General features: G+C 47.8%; 1 protein-coding gene across 4 annotated transcripts in view; it reads right to left on the reverse strand.

Annotated features, from left to right (window-relative positions):
- Positions 1-1,619: 1,619 nt before the first annotated feature.
- Positions 1,620-18,208, reverse strand: part of LOC123757514 (angiopoietin-4) — a 40,165-nt gene continuing 23,576 nt past the window's right edge. For 3 of the 4 annotated variants that reach the window (XM_069329459.1, XM_045741230.2, XM_045741223.2), the window contains 3 exons: positions 16,040-16,166; positions 6,256-6,368; positions 1,620-2,008 (listed from right to left, as the gene is read on the reverse strand). In XM_069329459.1, coding sequence (XP_069185560.1) covers positions 1,767-2,008; positions 6,256-6,368; positions 16,040-16,166 — 482 coding nt within the window. In that variant the 3' untranslated portion in view covers positions 1,620-1,766. The remainder of the gene's footprint in view (positions 2,009-6,255; positions 6,369-16,039; positions 16,167-18,208) is intronic. The other variant, XM_069329460.1, reaches the window with a different exon arrangement.

An 18,208-nucleotide genomic window follows, 5' to 3' on the forward strand; every position in this document is an offset into this window, starting at 1 on the left:
AACACACTTTGGAACTTTTCGTTTAATATTTCACACATTTCCTTTTCATTTTCCGTGAATCTGTTTCCCATTTTCAACCTCTGGATATTATCCTTTACCTACAAGTTGTTGTTTATGAATTTGTAGAATAGGCCCGGTTCTGTTTTACATTTATCCGCTATCCCCTTTTTCAAAATTTCTTTCTGCCTCTCTCCTTACTGCTGTATAGTTGTTTCTCGCATCTTTGTATCGCTGGTATGTTTGGGGGCTTGGCCTCTTCCTATACTGATTCCATTTTTGTGTCTTTTGGTCTCTGGCCCTCTCGCAATATCTAATGATCCAATCCTGTTTTCTTGCCCTGCATCTCTGTTTTGGTATGAATGTTTGTGTGCCTGCATCGTATATTTTGCAAAATTTTGCATACATTTCATTTACTTCCTTGCCTAGCAACAAGTTTGTCCAACTACACTCATTAAAAAAAATTTGAAGTTCCCATAGTGACCTCTCTTTAAATCGAGTTTATCAACTGTTTCAATGTTCCCATTTTCTTCTAGATGATATCTTAAAGCATATTTAATGTCTAACAGGTCGTGATCACTCTTTCCCAAGGGAGGAAGGTACTGGATGTCAAATATCTCTTCTTCTTTCCTGGTGAATACTAGATCCAGTACTGACGGTACATCTCCTTCCCTCAGTTCTTGTGGCCTGCTTGACGTGTTGATACAAGAATGTCTCCAGAATGAGGTTCACAAATCTGCATGTCCAAAAGTCCTCCGTTCTTACTTCATAGGCCTCCCAGTCTATTGCTCTAAAGTTGAAGTCCCCCAGTATCAACAGTCGTGATTTATCTTTATCTGCTTGTACAATAATATCTACATAAGGAAACTGGAAAAGGTTCAGAAGTTTGCAACGAGATTCGTCCCAACGTTACGAGGGATGGGATATGAAGAGCGCCTGAAGGAAATGAGCCTTACGATACTAGAAAAAAGAAGGGAGAGGGGGGATATGATATGAACGTATAAAATACTGAGGGGCATTGACAAAGTGGACATAGACGAAATATTCACACGGAATAGTAACAGAACGAGGGGACATGGGTGGAAGCTGGAAACTCAGATGAGTCACAGAGATGTTAGGAAGTGTTCTTTTAGCGTGAGAGTAGTGGGAAAATGGAATGCACTTGTGGAACAGGTTGTGGAAGCAAATACTTTTCATACTTTTAAAAGTAGGTATGATAGGAAAATAGGACAGGAGCCATTGCTGTAAACAACCGATGCTCGAAAGGCGGGATCCAAGAGTCAATGTTCGATCCTGCACAGACAACTAGGTGAGTACAAATAGGTGAGCACACACACACACACACACACACACACACACACACACACACACACACACACACACACACACACACACACACACACACATTGTGTGTGTGTGTGTGTGCTCACCTATTTGTACTCACCTAGTTGTCTGTGCAGGATCGAACATTGACTCTTGGATCCCGCCTTTCGAGCATCGGTTGTTTACAGCAATGGTTGTTTACACGCGCTCTTATCAGGTCTGATGTTGAAGTGTTCGGTCATGGAGCAAGGGCAGAGTACACGGGTGTCTCCAGGATGCCCGGGAAGCAAAGCTTAAAATCTGTGTTCGTTTTTTATTTTAACCGAGTATTCTGCACATCTATTTAGAAGCAAACAATATTTGATTTAATAATGCAACATTTACTCGCTACTGAAGCTAAAAGGTTGTTGTTGGGAGGCAGGATGGAGGTGGGGGCAGCGGTAGCCTCAGACGTTGTGGTCGTGGCATGAGTAACCGTTCAGGTGGACAGCCTTGACGGTCTTGTCGCAAGCGGCGGGTCGGAGCTTCATCTGGAGACTTGGGCCGTGTAGGGGAACCTTCTTGTTGTTCATCTTGTAGGTGCAGGTTGTGTTGAGCTGGCCCGGGGCGGTGAAGGCAATGGTGGGGTCCAGGGTGCCGCAGTTGTAGTACCACCACCCGCCTTTACTCTCCTCGGCGCAGTTCTTGGCTGTGGCCAAATGTCAGTGTTAAAAATGCATCATAAAGGAATGTTTTGAGGGAATTTCATTATAAATTTTATGCCAGCTCAATGATCTCTTCCCGGAGTAAAAGATAATTATAAACCTCACATCTAAACTTTACGATCTCGAATATCTTTACTCAGCTGAGGTTCAGAGTTCAGCAATAGTTGCTATTTGACTGTTGTCACCCTCAATCCTGGAACCGTTTTTTTTTATTAGTTTTCTACCACAGACGTGGCCACACATTTACAATGCTAATCAGAATATATACATATTCTTCACGAACAGAGTTGGAGATCTGCTATAACCTCTCAGGTACCGTCCGCAGCCTAGCTCCTGTACCTGCCACAGCCTCCTGTACCTGCCACAGCCTCCTGTACCTCCCACAGCCTCCTGTACCTCCCACAGTCTCCTGTACCTCCCACAGTCTCCTGTACCTCCCACAGTCTCCTGTACCTCCCACAGTCTCCTGTACCTCCCACAGTCTCCTGTACCTCCCACAGTCTCCTGTACCTCCCACAGCCTCCTGTACCTCCCACAGCCTCCTGTACCTCCCACAGCCTCCGGCACCTCCCACAGCCTCCGGCACCTCCCACAGCCTCCGGCACCTCCCACAGCCTCCGGCACCTCCCACAGCCTCCTGTACCTCCCACAGCCTCCGGCACCTCCCACAGCCTCCGGCACCTCCCACAGCCTCTTGTACCTCCCACAGTCTCCTGTACCTCCCACAGTCTCCTGTACCTCCCACAGCCTCCTGTACCTCCGAACACTCACCAAGGAGGCGATTTGAGAAGGGACAGAAGAAAGTGAGCCTCAAAGCGATGTACACTAACATAGATGGAATTACAAATAAAGCAAATGAGCTTGGAGAATGGGTACTAGAGGAAAACCCAGACATAATAGCCCTCACAGAAACAAAGATCACGAAAACGACAACAAACGCAGTGTTCCCACAGGACTATTATGTTATGAGGAAAGAGAGGGAAGGAAGAGGTGGGGGTGGTGTAGCTCTGCTGGTAAGAAAAGGCTGGGATTTTGAGGAGATGGATATTCAGGGCTGTGAAGGTTTCAGTGACTATATAGCAGGTACCGTAACAAATGGAGGGAAAAAAATTATAGTTGTAGTCATATATAATCCACCACCAAATGACAGAAGACCTAGACAGGAATATGATAGAAACAACATGGCCACCATTAACATAATAGAAAGAGCAGCTTCTGTTGCTAGCAGGAATGGATCTGGACTACTAATTATGGGAGACTTCAACCACGGGAAGATAGATTGGAAGAACAGAGACCCGCATGGAGGACCAGAAACATGGAGAGCTAAGCTGCTGGACGTGGCAACAAGAAACTTTCTAAGCCAGCACATCAAAGAACCAACAAGAATGAGAGGAGAAGATGAACCAGCAATGCTTGATTTGATATTTACCCTAAATGAGTGGGATATAAGAGAAGTTAAGATGGAAGTGCCCTTGGGAATGAGTGACCACAGTGTATTGAACTTTGAGTACCTGGTAGAGCTAGGACTTATCTCCCCCAAAAAAGAACTAGGAATCAAAAGGCTGGCATACCGAAAGGGAAATTATGAACAGATGAGAAGTTTCCTAAGTGAAATACCTTGGGACACAGACCTCAGAGATAAGTCTGTACAGGGTATGATGGACTATGTTACCCAAAAGCGTCAGGAGGCAGTAAACAGGTTCATCCCGGCCCAAAGGGAAAAATCCGAGAAGCAACAGAAGAATCCATGGTACAATAGGCCATGTATGGAAGCGAAGAAACTGAACAAAAGGGCGTGGAGGAACTTCCGGAATAACAGAACACCAGAAAGCAGAGAGAGATACCAGAGAACCAGGAATGAGTACGTTAGGGTGAGAAGAGAAGTAGAGAAAAGTTTTGAAAATGATATAGCAAACAAAGCCAAGACCGAACCAAAGCTACTCCACAGTCACATCAGAAGGAAAACTACAGTGAAAGAACAGGTATTGAAACTTCGAACAGGCGATGACAGGTATACAGAGAATGACAGAGAGGTGTGTGAAGAACTCAACAAGAGGTTCCAGGAGGTCTTCACAATAGAACAAGGTGAGGTCACTGTGCTAGGAGAAAGGGAGGTAAACCAGGCGGCCTTGGAAGAGTTCGAAATTACGAGAGAGGAGGTCAAGAGACACCTGCTGGATCTGGATGTTAGAAAGGCTGTTGGTCCAGATGGGATCTCACCATGGATACTGAAAGAGTGTGCAGAGGCACTTTGCTTGCCACTCTCCATAGTGTATAGTAAGTCACTGGAGACGGGAGACCTACCAGAAATATGGAAGAGGGCGAATGTGGTCCCAATATACAAAAAGGGCGACAGGCAAGAGGCACTGTACTACAGGCCAGTGTCCTTGACTTGTATACCATGCAAGGTGATGGAGAAGATCGTGAGAAGAAGCCTGGTAACACATCTGGAGAGAAGGGACTTCGTGACAAATCGCCAACATGGGTTCAGGGAGGGTAAATCTTGCCTTACAGGCTTGATAGAATTCTACGATCAGGTGACAAAGATTAAGCAAGAAAGAGAGAGCTGGGCGGACTGCATTTTCTTGGATTGTCGGAAAGCCTTTGACATAGTACCGCATAAGAGGCTGGTACATAAGCTGGAGAGACAGGCAGGTGTAGCTGGTAAGGTGCTCCAGTGGATAAGGGAGTATCTAAGCAATAGGAAGCAGAGAGTTACGGTGAGGGGTGAGACCTCCGATTGGCGTGAAGTCACCAGTGGAGTCCCACAGGGCTCTGTACTCGGTCCTATCTTGTTTCTGATATATGTAAATGATCTCCCAGAGGGTATCGATTCATTTCTCTCAATGTTTGCGGACGATGCTAAAATTATGAGAAGGATTAAAACAGAAGAGGACTGTTTGAGGCTTCGAGAAGACCTAGACAAGCTGAAGGAATGGTCGAACAAATGGTTGTTAGAGTTTAACCCAACCAAATGTAATGTAATGAAGATAGGTGCAGGGAGCAGGAGGCCAGATACAAGGTATCATCTGGGAGAGGAAATTCTTCAGGAGTCAGAGAAGGAAAAAGACTTGGGGGTTGATATCACGCCAGACCTGTCTCCTGCAGCACATATCAAGCGGATAACATCAGCGGCATATGCCAGGCTGGCAACATACGAACGGCATTCAGAAACTTGTGTAAAGAATCATTCAGAACTTTGTATACCACATATGTCAGGCCAATCCTGGAGTATGCAGCCTCAGCATGGAGTCCATATCTAGTCAAGGATAAGTCTAACCTGGAAAAGGTTCAAAGGTTTGCCACCAGAGTAGCACCCGAGCTGAGAGGTATGAGCTACGAGGAGAGACTACGGGAATTAAACCTCACTTCGCTGGAAGACAGAAGAGTTAGGGGGACATGATCACCACAGTCAAGATTCTGAAGGGAATTGATAGGGTAGATAAAGACAGTCTATTTAACACAAGGGGAACACGCACAAGGGGACACAGGTGGAAACTGAGTGCCCAAATGAGCCACAGAGATATTAGAAAGAACTTTTTTAGTGTTAGAGTGGTTGACAAATGGAATGCTTTAGGAAGTGATGTGGTGGAGGCTGACTCCATACACAGTTTCAAGCGTAGATATGATAGAGCCCGATAGGCTCAGGAATCTGTACACCTGTTGATTGACGGTTGAGAGGCGGGACCAAAGAGCCAGAGCTCAACCCCCGCAAACACAACTAGGTGAGTACAACTAGGTGAGTACAACTAGGTGAGTACAGCCTCCTGTACCTCCCACAGCCTCCGGCACCTCCCACAGCCTCCGGCACCTCCCACAGCCTCCTGTACCTCCCACAGCCTCCGGCACCTCCCACAGCCTCCGGCACCTCCCACAGTTTCCGGCACCTCCCACAGTTTCCGGCACCCCCCACAGCCTCCGGCACCTCCCACAGCCTCCGGCACCTCCCACAGCCTCCGGCACCTCCCACAGTTTCCGGCACCTCCCACAGCCTCCTGTACCTCCCACAGCCTCCGGCACCCCCCACAGCCTCCGGCACCTCCCACAGTTTCCGGCACCTCCCACAGCCTCCTGTACCTCCCACAGCCTCCTGTACCTCCCACAGCCTCCTGTACCTCCCACAGCCTCCGGCACCCCCACAGCCTCCGGCACCCCCCACAGCCTCCGGCACCTCCCACAGCCTCCGGCACCTGCCACAGCCTCCGGCACCTGCCACACAGCACCTGCTCACCTGGGGTGTGGTCGTTATCATAATCAAAGGTGGAGAAGGATTTGCCGGTGTGGACGGCGAGGCAGTGGTCGATGGTGCTGAGAGCGTTGTACTTGCTGGCGGTCAGCCGGTACCTGCAAGTACACCAGGGACGAGGTGAGGTGATGGGGGTCTAGTACACCAGGGACGAGGTGAGGTGATGGGGGTATAGAACACCAGGGACAAGGTGAGGTGATGGGGGGGTCTAGTACACCAGGGACAAGGTGAGGTGATGGGGGGTCTAGTACACCAGGGACAAGGTGAAGTAATGGGGGGTCTAGTACACCAGGGACGAGGTGAAGTGATGGGGGGTCTAGTACACCAGGGACAAGGTGAAGTGATGGGGGGTCTAGTACACCAGGGACAAGGTGAAGTAATGGGGGGTCTAGTACACCAGGGACGAGGTGAAGTGATGGGGGGTCTAGTACACCAGGGACGAGGTGAAGTGATTGGGGGGTCTAGTACACCAGGGACAAGGTGAAGTAATGGGGGGTCTAGTACACCAGGGACAAGGTGAGGTGATGGGGGTCTAGTACACCAGGGACGAGGTGAGGTGATGGGGGGTCTAGTACACCAGGGACAAGGTGAGGTGATGGGGGGTCTAGTACACCAGGGACAAGGTGAGGTGATGGGGGTCTAGTACACCAGGGACAAGGTGAAGTGATGGGGGGTCTAGTACACCAGGGACAAGGTGAGGTGATGGGGTCTAGTACACCAGGGACAAGGTGAGGTGATGGGGGGTCTAGTACACCAGGGACAAGGTGAGGTGATGGGGGTCTAGTACACCAGGGACAAGGTGAAGTGATTGGGGGTCTAGTACACCAGGGACAAGGTGAAGTGATTGGGGGTCTAGTACACCAGGGACAAGGTGAGGTGATGGGGGGGTCTAGTACACCAGGGACGAGGTGAGGTGATGGGGGGTCTAGTACACCAGGGACGAGGTGAAGTGATGGGGGGTCTAGTACACCAGGGACAAGGTGAGGTGATGGGGGTCTAGTACACCAGGGACAAGGTGAGGTGATGGGGGTCTAGTACACCAGGGACAAGGTGAGGTGATGGGGGGCCTAGTACACCAGGGACAAGGTGAGGTGATGGGGGGGTCTAGTACACCAGGGACAAGGTGAGGTGATGGGGGTCTAGTACACCAGGGACAAGGTGAGGTGATGGGGGTCTAGTACACCAGGGACAAGGTGAGGTGATGGGGGTCTAGTACACCAGGGACAAGGTGAGGTGATGGGGGGTCTAGTACACCAGGGACAAGGTGAGGTGATGGGGGGTCTAGTACACCAGGGACAAGGTGAGGTGATGGGGGGGGGTCTAGTACACCAGGGACAAGGTGAGGCGATGGGGGTCTAGTACACCAGGGACAAGGTGAGGTGATGGGGGTCTAGTACACCAGGGACAAGGTGAGGTGATGGGGGTCTAGTACACCAGGGACAAGGTGAAGTGATTGGGGGTCTAGTACACCAGGGACAAGGTGAAGTGATTGGGGGTCTAGTACACCAGGGACAAGGTGAGGTGATGGGGGGGTCTAGTACACCAGGGACGAGGTGAGGTGATGGGGGGTCTAGTACACCAGGGACGAGGTGAAGTGATGGGGGGTCTAGTACACCAGGGACAAGGTGAGGTGATGGGGGTCTAGTACACCAGGGACAAGGTGAGGTGATGGGGGTCTAGTACACCAGGGACAAGGTGAGGTGATGGGGGGCCTAGTACACCAGGGACAAGGTGAGGTGATGGGGGGGTCTAGTACACCAGGGACAAGGTGAGGTGATGGGGGTCTAGTACACCAGGGACAAGGTGAGGTGATGGGGGGTCTAGTACACCAGGGACAAGGTGAGGTGATGGGGGTCTAGTACACCAGGGACAAGGTGAGGTGATGGGGGGTCTAGTACACCAGGGACAAGGTGAGGTGATGGGGGGTCTAGTACACCAGGGACAAGGTGAGGTGATGGGGGGGGGGTCTAGTACACCAGGGACAAGGTGAGGCGATGGGGGTCTAGTACACCAGGGACAAGGTGAGGTGATGGGGGTCTAGTACACCAGGGACAAGGTGAGGTGATGGGGGTCTAGTACACCAGGGACAAGGTGAGGTGATGGGGGTCTGGTACACCAGGGACAAGGTGAGGTGATGGGGGGTCTAGTACACCAGGGACAAGGTGAGGTGATGGGGGGTCTAGTACACCAGGGACAAGGTGAGGTGATGGGGGGTCTGGTACACCAGGGACAAGGTGAGGTGATGGGGGGTCTGGTACACCAGGGACAAGGTGAGGTGATGGGGGGTCTAGTACACCAGGGACAAGGTGAGGTGATGGGGGTCTAGTACACCAGGGACAAGGTGAGGTGATGGGGGTCTAGTACACCAGGGACAAGGTGAGGTGATGGGGGGTCTAGTACACCAGGAACAAGGTGAGGTGATGGGGGGTCTAGTACACCAGGGACAAGGTGAGGTGATGGGGGGTCTAGTACACCAGGGACAAGGTGAGGTGATGGGGGGTCTAGTACACCAGGGACAAGGTGAAGTGATGGGGGTCTAGTACACCAGGGACAAGGTGAGGTGATGGGGGTCTAGTACACCAGGGACAAGGTGAGGTGATGGGGGTCTAGTACACCAGGGACAAGGTGAGGTGATGGGGGTCTAGTACACCAGGGACAAGGTGAGGTGATGGGGGTCTGGTACACCAGGGACAAGGTGAGGTGATGGGGGTCTAGTACACCAGGGACAAGGTGAGGTGATGGGGGGTCTAGTACACCAGGGACAAGGTGAGGTGATGGGGGTCTGGTACACCAGGGACAAGGTGAGGTGATGGGGGGTCTGGTACACCAGGGACAAGGTGAGGTGATGGGGGGGTCTAGTACACCAGGGACAAGGTGAGGTGATGGGGGTCTAGTACACCAGGGACAAGGTGAGGTGATGAGGGTCTAGTACACCAGGGACAAGGTGAGGTGATGGGGGGTCTAGTACACCAGGGACAAGGTGAGGTGATGGGGGGTCTAGTACACCAGGGACAAGGTGAGGTGATGGGGGGTCTAGTACACCAGGGACAAGGTGAGGTGATGGGGGGTCTAGTACACCAGGGACAAGGTGAAGTGATGGGGGTCTAGTACACCAGGGACAAGGTGAGGTGATGGGGGTCTAGTACACCAGGGACAAGGTGAGGTGATGGTCTAGTACACCAGGGACAAGGTGAGGTGATGGGGGGTCTAGTACACCAGGGACAAGGTGAGGTGATGGGGGGTCTAGTACACCAGGGACAAGGTGAGGTGATGGGGGGTCTAGTACACCAGGGACAAGGTGAGGTGATGGGGGGTCTAGTACACCAGGGACAAGGTGAGGTGATGGGGGGTCTAGTACACCAGGGAAAAGGTGAAGTGATGGGGGTCTAGAACACCAGGGACAAGGTGAGGTGATGGGGGTCTAGTACACCAGGGACAAGGTGAGGTGATGGGGGTCTAGAACACCAGGGACAAGGTGAGGTGATGGGGGTCTAGTACACCAGGGACAAGGTGAAGTGATGGGGGTCTAGAACACCAGGGACAAGGTGAGGTGATGGGGGTCTAGTACACCAGGGACAAGGTGAGGTGATGGGGGGTCTGGTACACCAGGGACAAGGTGAGGTGATGGGGGGTCTAGTACACCAGGGACAAGGTGAGGTGATGGGGGGTCTAGTACACCAGGGACAAGGTGAGGTGATGGGGGGTCTGGTACACCAGGGACAAGGTGAGGTGATGGGGGTCTAGTACACCAGGGACAAGGTGAGGTGATGGGGGGTCTGGTACACCAGGGACAAGGTGAGGTGATGGGGGTCTAGTACACCAGGGACAAGGTGAGGTGATGGGGGGTCTAGTACACCAGGGACAAGGTGAGGTGATGGGGGTCTAGTACACCAGGGACAAGGTGAGGTGATGGGGGGTCTAGTACACCAGGGACAAGGTGAGGTGATGGGGGTCTAGTACACCAGGGACAAGGTGAGGTGATGGGGGGTCTAGTACACCAGGGACAAGGTGAGGTGATGGGGGTCTAGTACACCAGGGACAAGGTGAGGTGATGGGGGGTCTAGTACACCAGGGACAAGGTGAGGTGATGGGGGTCTAGTACACCAGGGACAAGGTGAGGTGATGGGGGGTCTAGTACACCAGGGACAAGGTGAGGTGATGGGGGTCTAGTACACCAGGGACAAGGTGAGGTGATGGGGGTCTGGTACACCAGGGACAAGGTGAGGTGATGGGGGGTCTAGTACACCAGGGACAAGGTGAGGTGATGGGGGTCTGGTACACCAGGGACAAGGTGAGGTGATCCCGGTCTTCGGGGGTATCAGACGTCTTTATCTGGCGTCAAGAGTTATGGCTGTGTACTGTACACGTCTGTGTAAGACCAAACATGGACCTGACGTATTGCTTATTTGTGAATAACGAGTATAATAATGCAAATTGGTGGTTTTCAGTATTAGTGCTAATATTTTTACATGTATAGTGAAGCTTATAACTATAGTTTAACGTGCGGTGATGCTCGTAACTAATATTTTAGATCTGCTTTAGTTTCTAAGACACTGTCTACTGAAGTAAACAAAGTGATTGATGCCGCAGTAAAGATGGTCAACTTCGTGAAGTGAAGGGCTGTCAATACTGGGGCTGTTTAGACTTGTGTGCTCAGGTCTAGAGTCTGATCATGAAACACGGAGGTCCAGTAGTTATGATGGGGGAAATGTTGCCAGTGGAGCTTTTAACCTACCGGATGAGCTGAGAGAGTTCTTCAGCCGTAATGTCACAAGTATCATGCACAGTTAAATAATCCGGAATAGAGAATAGGTTACTCATGTGAAGTGCCTATCTTGATATACTTGCTTAATATAAATATTTTCATGAATCTTTGCAAGGGGTTGATGTTGTTGTCACCGACTTCGTTCATAACCAAGAGTTCTCTAATGTAACTAGAACTGTGGCAGATAACCGTAAGAAATGGAAATTTTGACATGTTGTAACAAACTAGGCTGTTGTATGAATTATCCAGAGTGGTTTATCGACAAAAGAGAATGGGAAGCTGAGCCGCATGGTGACCTGACCCCCAGGGGAATTCGCGGTGGAAATAACCGACGCTTTGTTCATATCTGCGTATAATGAATCATCCTATAGTATTCAGTAATTTAGAGAAAATTAGCCTTTATTCATTTTGCATTAAAATTGTATTGTATAATAGTACTGGGTACAATATCAAGAGTATTCTAATTATTGAGTTTAAGTCACCATCAGTGACGTCACGAATCAGATCTAACTTTTAAAGCGGAGTGACCGGCGGTCATAGGTCATCAGGGGTTGACAGGTCTACTATTTCTCAAAGTTTTAATAACCATCTTTGTGATCGGGAACAGCTCTGCCGTTAGAGGCTTGTGTAATTTAATTCAGTAAAATAATTCAACCAGTCTGGATCAATTAAGTACAACAGAGGTTAATTGTTATAACTTAAACCTTGCTAGTAACTGGGTAGAACTTTGAATAGGCGGAAGGATACAAGGTTCTAGTCTGGGCTAGGCCAGACGAGGACAAATCAGTGTGAATACGGGAGCAGCTGGGAGAGGTCAAACATCTTACCTCTCCCCAAGACCACCCAACACCTAGAGCTGTGGTCGCCCAAGGTATAGTTGCTATTGTTAATTATAGGGATAGTCTTCTCATTTGCCACTCAGGTCAAGTAGGGAGTGTTAAAGTGATAGGGAGTGAACACATTTAGATTTTGTTTTAGTTTTCTTTTAATAAATTAAATTTGTTATTAATTTGCATTTTATTGTTTCCATGTGTTTTATGTGTATACTTGTCCTGGTCACGTGGTCCACACGAGGCAGAGTTGCATTGGGCGCCGATTCTAACATCGAATCGGAATTATCATTACCGTGTAATTTATTCCACACTCAAGGTCATCGTTTATAGTGGGGATCAAGCCCCTAGGTTGATTAATTATCGTGATCGATCCAGACCTCGATCATTGCTCTTGTATTACTGGTCTGGTGGTGGCAGCAGAGGTGACTCTAGGGTTTTGTTCAGAGCTTAGGTCACGTCATACTGGGTGTAGAATCCTAAGTCGGTCAATCGTCTTAGGACCACGTGGCGTGGAGTTGGCTTTGGTAAAAGTTTTGGAGTCCCTTGGTTTAGAAATAAAAGTAAGAATACGGGTAGAGGGAGTAGAAAGAAGGAAGAAAAAGAGAGAGAAACCCTAAACCTGTGTTACAATGTTTAAGACACTTGCTGACATGCTGGACGGCTGTCATGCTGGACGGCTGTCATGCGGGACGGCTGTCATGCGGGACGGCTGTCATGCTGGACGGCTGTCATGCTGGACGGCTGTCATGCGGGACGGCTGTCATGCGGGACGGCTGTCATGCGGGACGGCTGTCATGCGGGACGGCTGTCATGCGGGACGGCTGTCATGCTGGACGGCTGTCATGCTGGACGGCTGTCATGCGGGACGGCTGTCATGCGGGACGGCTGTCATGCGGGACGGCTGTCATGCGGGACGGCTGTCATGCGGGACGGCTGTCATGCGGGACGGCTGTCATGCGGGACGGCTGTCATGCGGGACGGCTGTCATGCTGGACGGCTGTCATGCTGGACGGCTGTCATGCTGGACGGCTGACATGCGGGACGGGTGTCATGCGGGACGGCTGTCATGCGGGACGGGTGTCATGCGGGACGGGTGTCATGCGGGACGGGTGTCATGCGGGACGGGTGTCATGCGGGACGGGTGTCATGCGGGACGGGTGTCATGCGGGACGGGTGTCATGCGGGACGGGTGTCATGCGGGACGGGTGTCATGCGGGACGGGTGTCATGCGGGACGGCTGTCATGCGGGACGGCTGTCATGCGGGACGGCTGTCATGCGGGACGGCTGTCATGCGGGACGGGTGTCATGCGGGACGGCTGTCATGCGGGACAGGTGGCCATTATATTAGTGGAACACCTCGCATCACCACAAAATGAAGTTAAGATTTTTAGTTCCAGATATGTCTTAAGTGGATTTAGTCTTAAGGATGAAGTCTTAAGAAGCTGTTTGCTCTCTTTCACTTATACCAGCAACATATTTGTGTGAATCTGGATGTTCCAGCTGCTCGTGACAACTAAGATAAGGTCTCGACAGAATGTGGAAGGTGACCTTGGACGTGCCTTCGTCAAACCTGTTCCTGTGCTTCCTAGGCCAGTAGAACAAGAGCACCATCGGCATGTGTAATCTTTCATATAAAGTTGGGTAGCAGCACATTGCTGTGTATACCTGTGATTGTGACTAAAAAAAAAAGCCGTTGGGGAATATTTCTCCATCTAGTTTTACATAATTTACCTAATTTCCAGTATAAAGCACATACACAAGTAAAGACAATTTCTTTTAATTGCTGTGAATAATTATTAAGATTAACTTGTAGTTAAAATTTAATTTAATATGGAAGAATTACGATTTATTCTTCCACTCATTCGTGAGAAATTCGGCTGCCACGTCAGCAAATTTTGAGTAACAACGAATTTGCGTCTGATTTAACAATTAATGCGTACTGTCTGAAGACTGGTTTATGCATATATTATTTTGACAAAATTAATTTAAACTGATCTCAAAGAATGTAAAATGAATATCCAGTCCTTCCCTGAATTACATAAATTATAAACGTTTAGAAAACGCGTTCGTGAGGGAAGGAGGCGGCGGCCATATTGGAGAACTAAGCCGACGACACGGCTGCCAGAGCGAGTATTGTCTGTAACATGTCAGCCTTGCGACGCTGTGCACCTCGTATCATCGTCATCAGTTCCTGGGAAGTACATGCGTTCCCATTCAGCAATGTAGTGGTTGAGCTTTTCCATCTAGGTTATGATGCAGGCTTAATACTAAGTGGTGAGCGTATATTACAATCACTTTAAATAATTATTATCACTCATTTAAGTTCTTAATGCAATCTAAACCAACAGTGTTCAGGCGATTTTACACTGCAAGATGTTGACAGGTAAATTGAGCAGTGACGGAGAAGTTAGCACCGTGTTCGTCTCCAGAGACTATCTTGAGATGATTTCGGGGCTTAGTGTCCCCGCGGCCCGGTCCTCGACCAGGCCTCCATCTCCAGGAAGCAGCCCGTGACAGCTGACTGACTCCCAGGAACCTATTTACTGCTAGGTAACAGGGGCATCAGGATGAAAGAAACTCTGCCCATTGTTTCTCTCCGACGTCCGGGATCGAATCCGGGACCACAGGATCATGCGTCCAGTATTCTGTCCGCTCAGCCACCGGCCCCCAGCCTGGTGACTAATGCCGTCATGTCCTTGTGGCCCTCAACTGCAACTTCCCACAACAGCTAAGGTGTTTTGTATCATTCATTTAAGGCTAGAGCAAGGTAATTTGACTTATTGGATTTAAATTAGACTTAACTAATTTAATCAATGTAATCAATTGCTCTAACATAGTCAGTTTCTAAATATAAAACCCCCAAGTTTTTTGGGATATATTTGTGTGGAGTTTTAAGATACAGTCCCCTGCTTTAAACAACAGATAAAGTTAAATATCTATTTAAGTGAATAAATTTATTAATTAAATTCAAGAAATTAAATAAATCCCACAAGTAAAATCCGACAGCCGTCACATTTTACTTTGCAGTTGAGGCCTCATTAGTAAACCAAGTTATGAGAACACCTGCAAACTGAGGCCTCATTAGTAAACCAAGTTTGAGAACACCTGCAAACTGAGGCCTCATTAGTAAACCAAGTTATGAGAACACCTGCAAACTTTTCCTTGACTTTTGCTGCAGTTTGTGAAATGTTTTCTAAAGGTGGTTAAATGCCTCCTAGTCTTTGTGCATATATAACCCAGAACATTAGTCTTGATATTAACACTACACATCCACACGTGAAGAATCTCACATTGTTCACTTCTGGTTCTTTATAACATTAATATTTCGAAATGTAGAATAATTTGCTAAATGCAAATAACAGAGATAAAATTAGCTCAAGATAAAACTGAGTGTAGTTGAGAACTGACATGATCAGTGTAGTTGAGAGCTGACATGATCAGTGTAGTTGAGAGCCGACATGATCAGTGTAGTTGAGAGCTGACATGATCCGTGTAGTTGAGAGCTGACATGATCCGTGTAGTTGAGAGCTGACATGATCAGTGTAGTTGAGAGCTGACATGATCAGTGTAGTTGAGAGCTGACATGATCAGTGTAGTTGAGAGCTGACATGATCAGTGTAGTTGAGAGCTGACATGATCAGTGTAGTTGAGAGCTGACATGATCCGTGTAGTTGAGAGCTGACATGATCAGTGTAGTTGAGAGCTGACATGATCAGTGTAGTTGATAGCTGACATGATCAGTGTAGTTGAGAGCTGACATGAACAGTGTAGTTGAGAGCTGACATGATCAGTGTAGTTGAGAGCTGACATGATCAGTGTAGTTGAGAGCTGACATGAACAGTGTAGTTGAGAGCTGACATGATCAGTGTAGTTAAGAGCTGACATGATCAGTGTAGTTGAGAGCTGACATGATCAGTGTAGTTGAGAGCTGACATGATCAGTGTAGTTGAGAGCTGACATGAACAGTGTAGTTGAGAGCTGACATGATCAGTGTAGTTGAGAGCTGACATGATCAGTGTAGTTGAGAGCTGACATGAACAGTGTAGTTGAGAGCTGACATGATCAGTGTAGTTGAGAGCTGACATGAACAGTGTAGTTGAGAGCTGACATGATCAGTGTAGTTGAGAGCTGACATGATCAGTGAGAGAACACAAGCCAATAATAACTCACAGTGCAGCCTCATCATCCACGACGAACTCTGGCCATTCTCCCCACTTGTCCGTGCCGTCCGTCAGGCGGAAGTCCATACGCAGGGTGTAGGCGCGGTTGTACGTCATAGTGTGTAGGTTCTCGTTACCTGTACACGTGGTAGTTATAGCACCTGGTGTGTTAAATCACGTTACCTGTACACGTGGTAGTTATAGCACCTGGTGTGTTAGATCACGTTACCTGTACACGTGGTAGTTATAGCACCTGGTGTGTTAGATCACGTTACCTGTACACGTGGTAGTTATAGCACCTGGTGTGTTAGATCACGTTACCTGTACACGTGGTAGTTATAGCACCTGGTGTGTTAGATCACGTTACCTGTACACGTGGTAGTTATAGCACCTGGTGTGTTAGATCACGTTACCTGTACACGTGGTAGTTATAGCACCTGGTGTGTTAGATCACGTTACCTGTACACGGGCACACGTGGTAGTAATAACACCTGCTGGCGTACAGGACACCTTGGCCACCCGACCAGACAAAATATGACCGGACATTTTGTCTGGTCGGGTGGCTAAGGTGTCCTGTACACCAGCAGAGTGCTCCTGGCAGTATGGGTTTGAGTCACTTCTGGGGTGTGAGTTTTCAGTTGCATATAGTCCTGGGGACCATTCAGGCTTGTTTGCATATTATATATATATATATATATATATATATATATATATATATATATATATATATATATATATATATATATATATATATATATATATATATATATATATTATATATATTAGTATATTATATATATTAGTATATATATATATATATATATATTTAATATATATATATATATATATATATATATATATATATATATATATATATATATATATATATATATATATATATTAGTATATTTTGGTAGCAGTCTTTCCTGTAGACATATATTATTAAATATGACCGAAAAAGTAAGATTAATAATTCTAACACGAATTTTCTCAATCTTTCGTACATTTCTTTTCACTGTTGGAGGTAAATCAAAAATCAATTCTCCAAAATTCATTTTTATTTCTAGTCTGACGCGACACGAGCGCGTTTCGTAAAACTTATTACATTTTCAAAGACTTTTAGTTTACAAATACACAACTGAATAGAACTTACACATCTCCTGGTTTCGTTTATATCTACATTTGAGTGAGGTGGATGGGGTGAGGTGGCATTAATAGGGTATTAATTTCATCAACACAAGACAGAACAAGAGGTGGCATTAATAGGGTATTAATTTCATCAACACAAGACAGAACACGAAACAATGGGTATTGAAATGGAAGTGATTGTAGAAAGCCTATTGGTCCATATTTCTTGATGCTTCTATACTGGAGCGGAGTCTTGAGGTGGGTAGAATGTAGTTGTGCATTAATTGGCTGTTGATTGGTGGTGTTGACTTCTTAATGTGTAGTGCCTCGCAAACGTCAAGCCGCCTGCTATCGCTGTATCTATCGATGATTTCTGTGTTGTTTACTAGGATTTCTCTGGCGATGGTTTGGTTGTGGGAAGAGATTATATGTTCCTTAATGGAGCCCTGTTGTTTATGCATCGTTAAACGCCTAGAAAGAGATGTTGTTGTCTTGCCTATATACTGGGTTTTTTGGAGCTTACAGTCCCCAAGTGGGCATTTGAAGGCATAGACGACGTTGGTCTCTTTTAAAGCGTTCTGCTTTGTGTCTGGAGAGTTTCTCATGAGTAGGCTGGCCGTTTTTCTGGTTTTATAGTAAATGGTCAGTTGTATCCTCTGATTTTTGTCTGTAGGGATAACGTTTCTATTAACAATATCTTTCAGGACCCTTTCCTCTGTTTTATGAGCTGTGGAAAAGAAGTTCCTGTAAAATAGTCTAATAGGTTGCATGGCGTTTCACTTTCCTTCTTATGATGTCTTCGACGAAACCATTGGAGAAGCCGTTGTTGACTAGGACCTGCCTTACCCTACAGAGTTCTTCGTCGACTTGCTTCCATTCTGAGCTGTGGCTTAGAGCACGGTCGACATATGCGTTCTAAGCCACAGCTCAGAATGGAAGCAAGTCGACGAAGAACTCTGTAGGGTAAGGCAGGTCCTAGTCAACAACGGCTTCTCCAATGGTTTCGTCGAAGACATCATAAGAAGGAAAGTGAAACGCCATGCAACCTATT

Source organism: Procambarus clarkii, chromosome 22, assembly GCF_040958095.1.
Source record: "Procambarus clarkii isolate CNS0578487 chromosome 22, FALCON_Pclarkii_2.0, whole genome shotgun sequence".
NCBI classification, from domain to species: domain Eukaryota; kingdom Metazoa; phylum Arthropoda; class Malacostraca; order Decapoda; family Cambaridae; genus Procambarus; species Procambarus clarkii.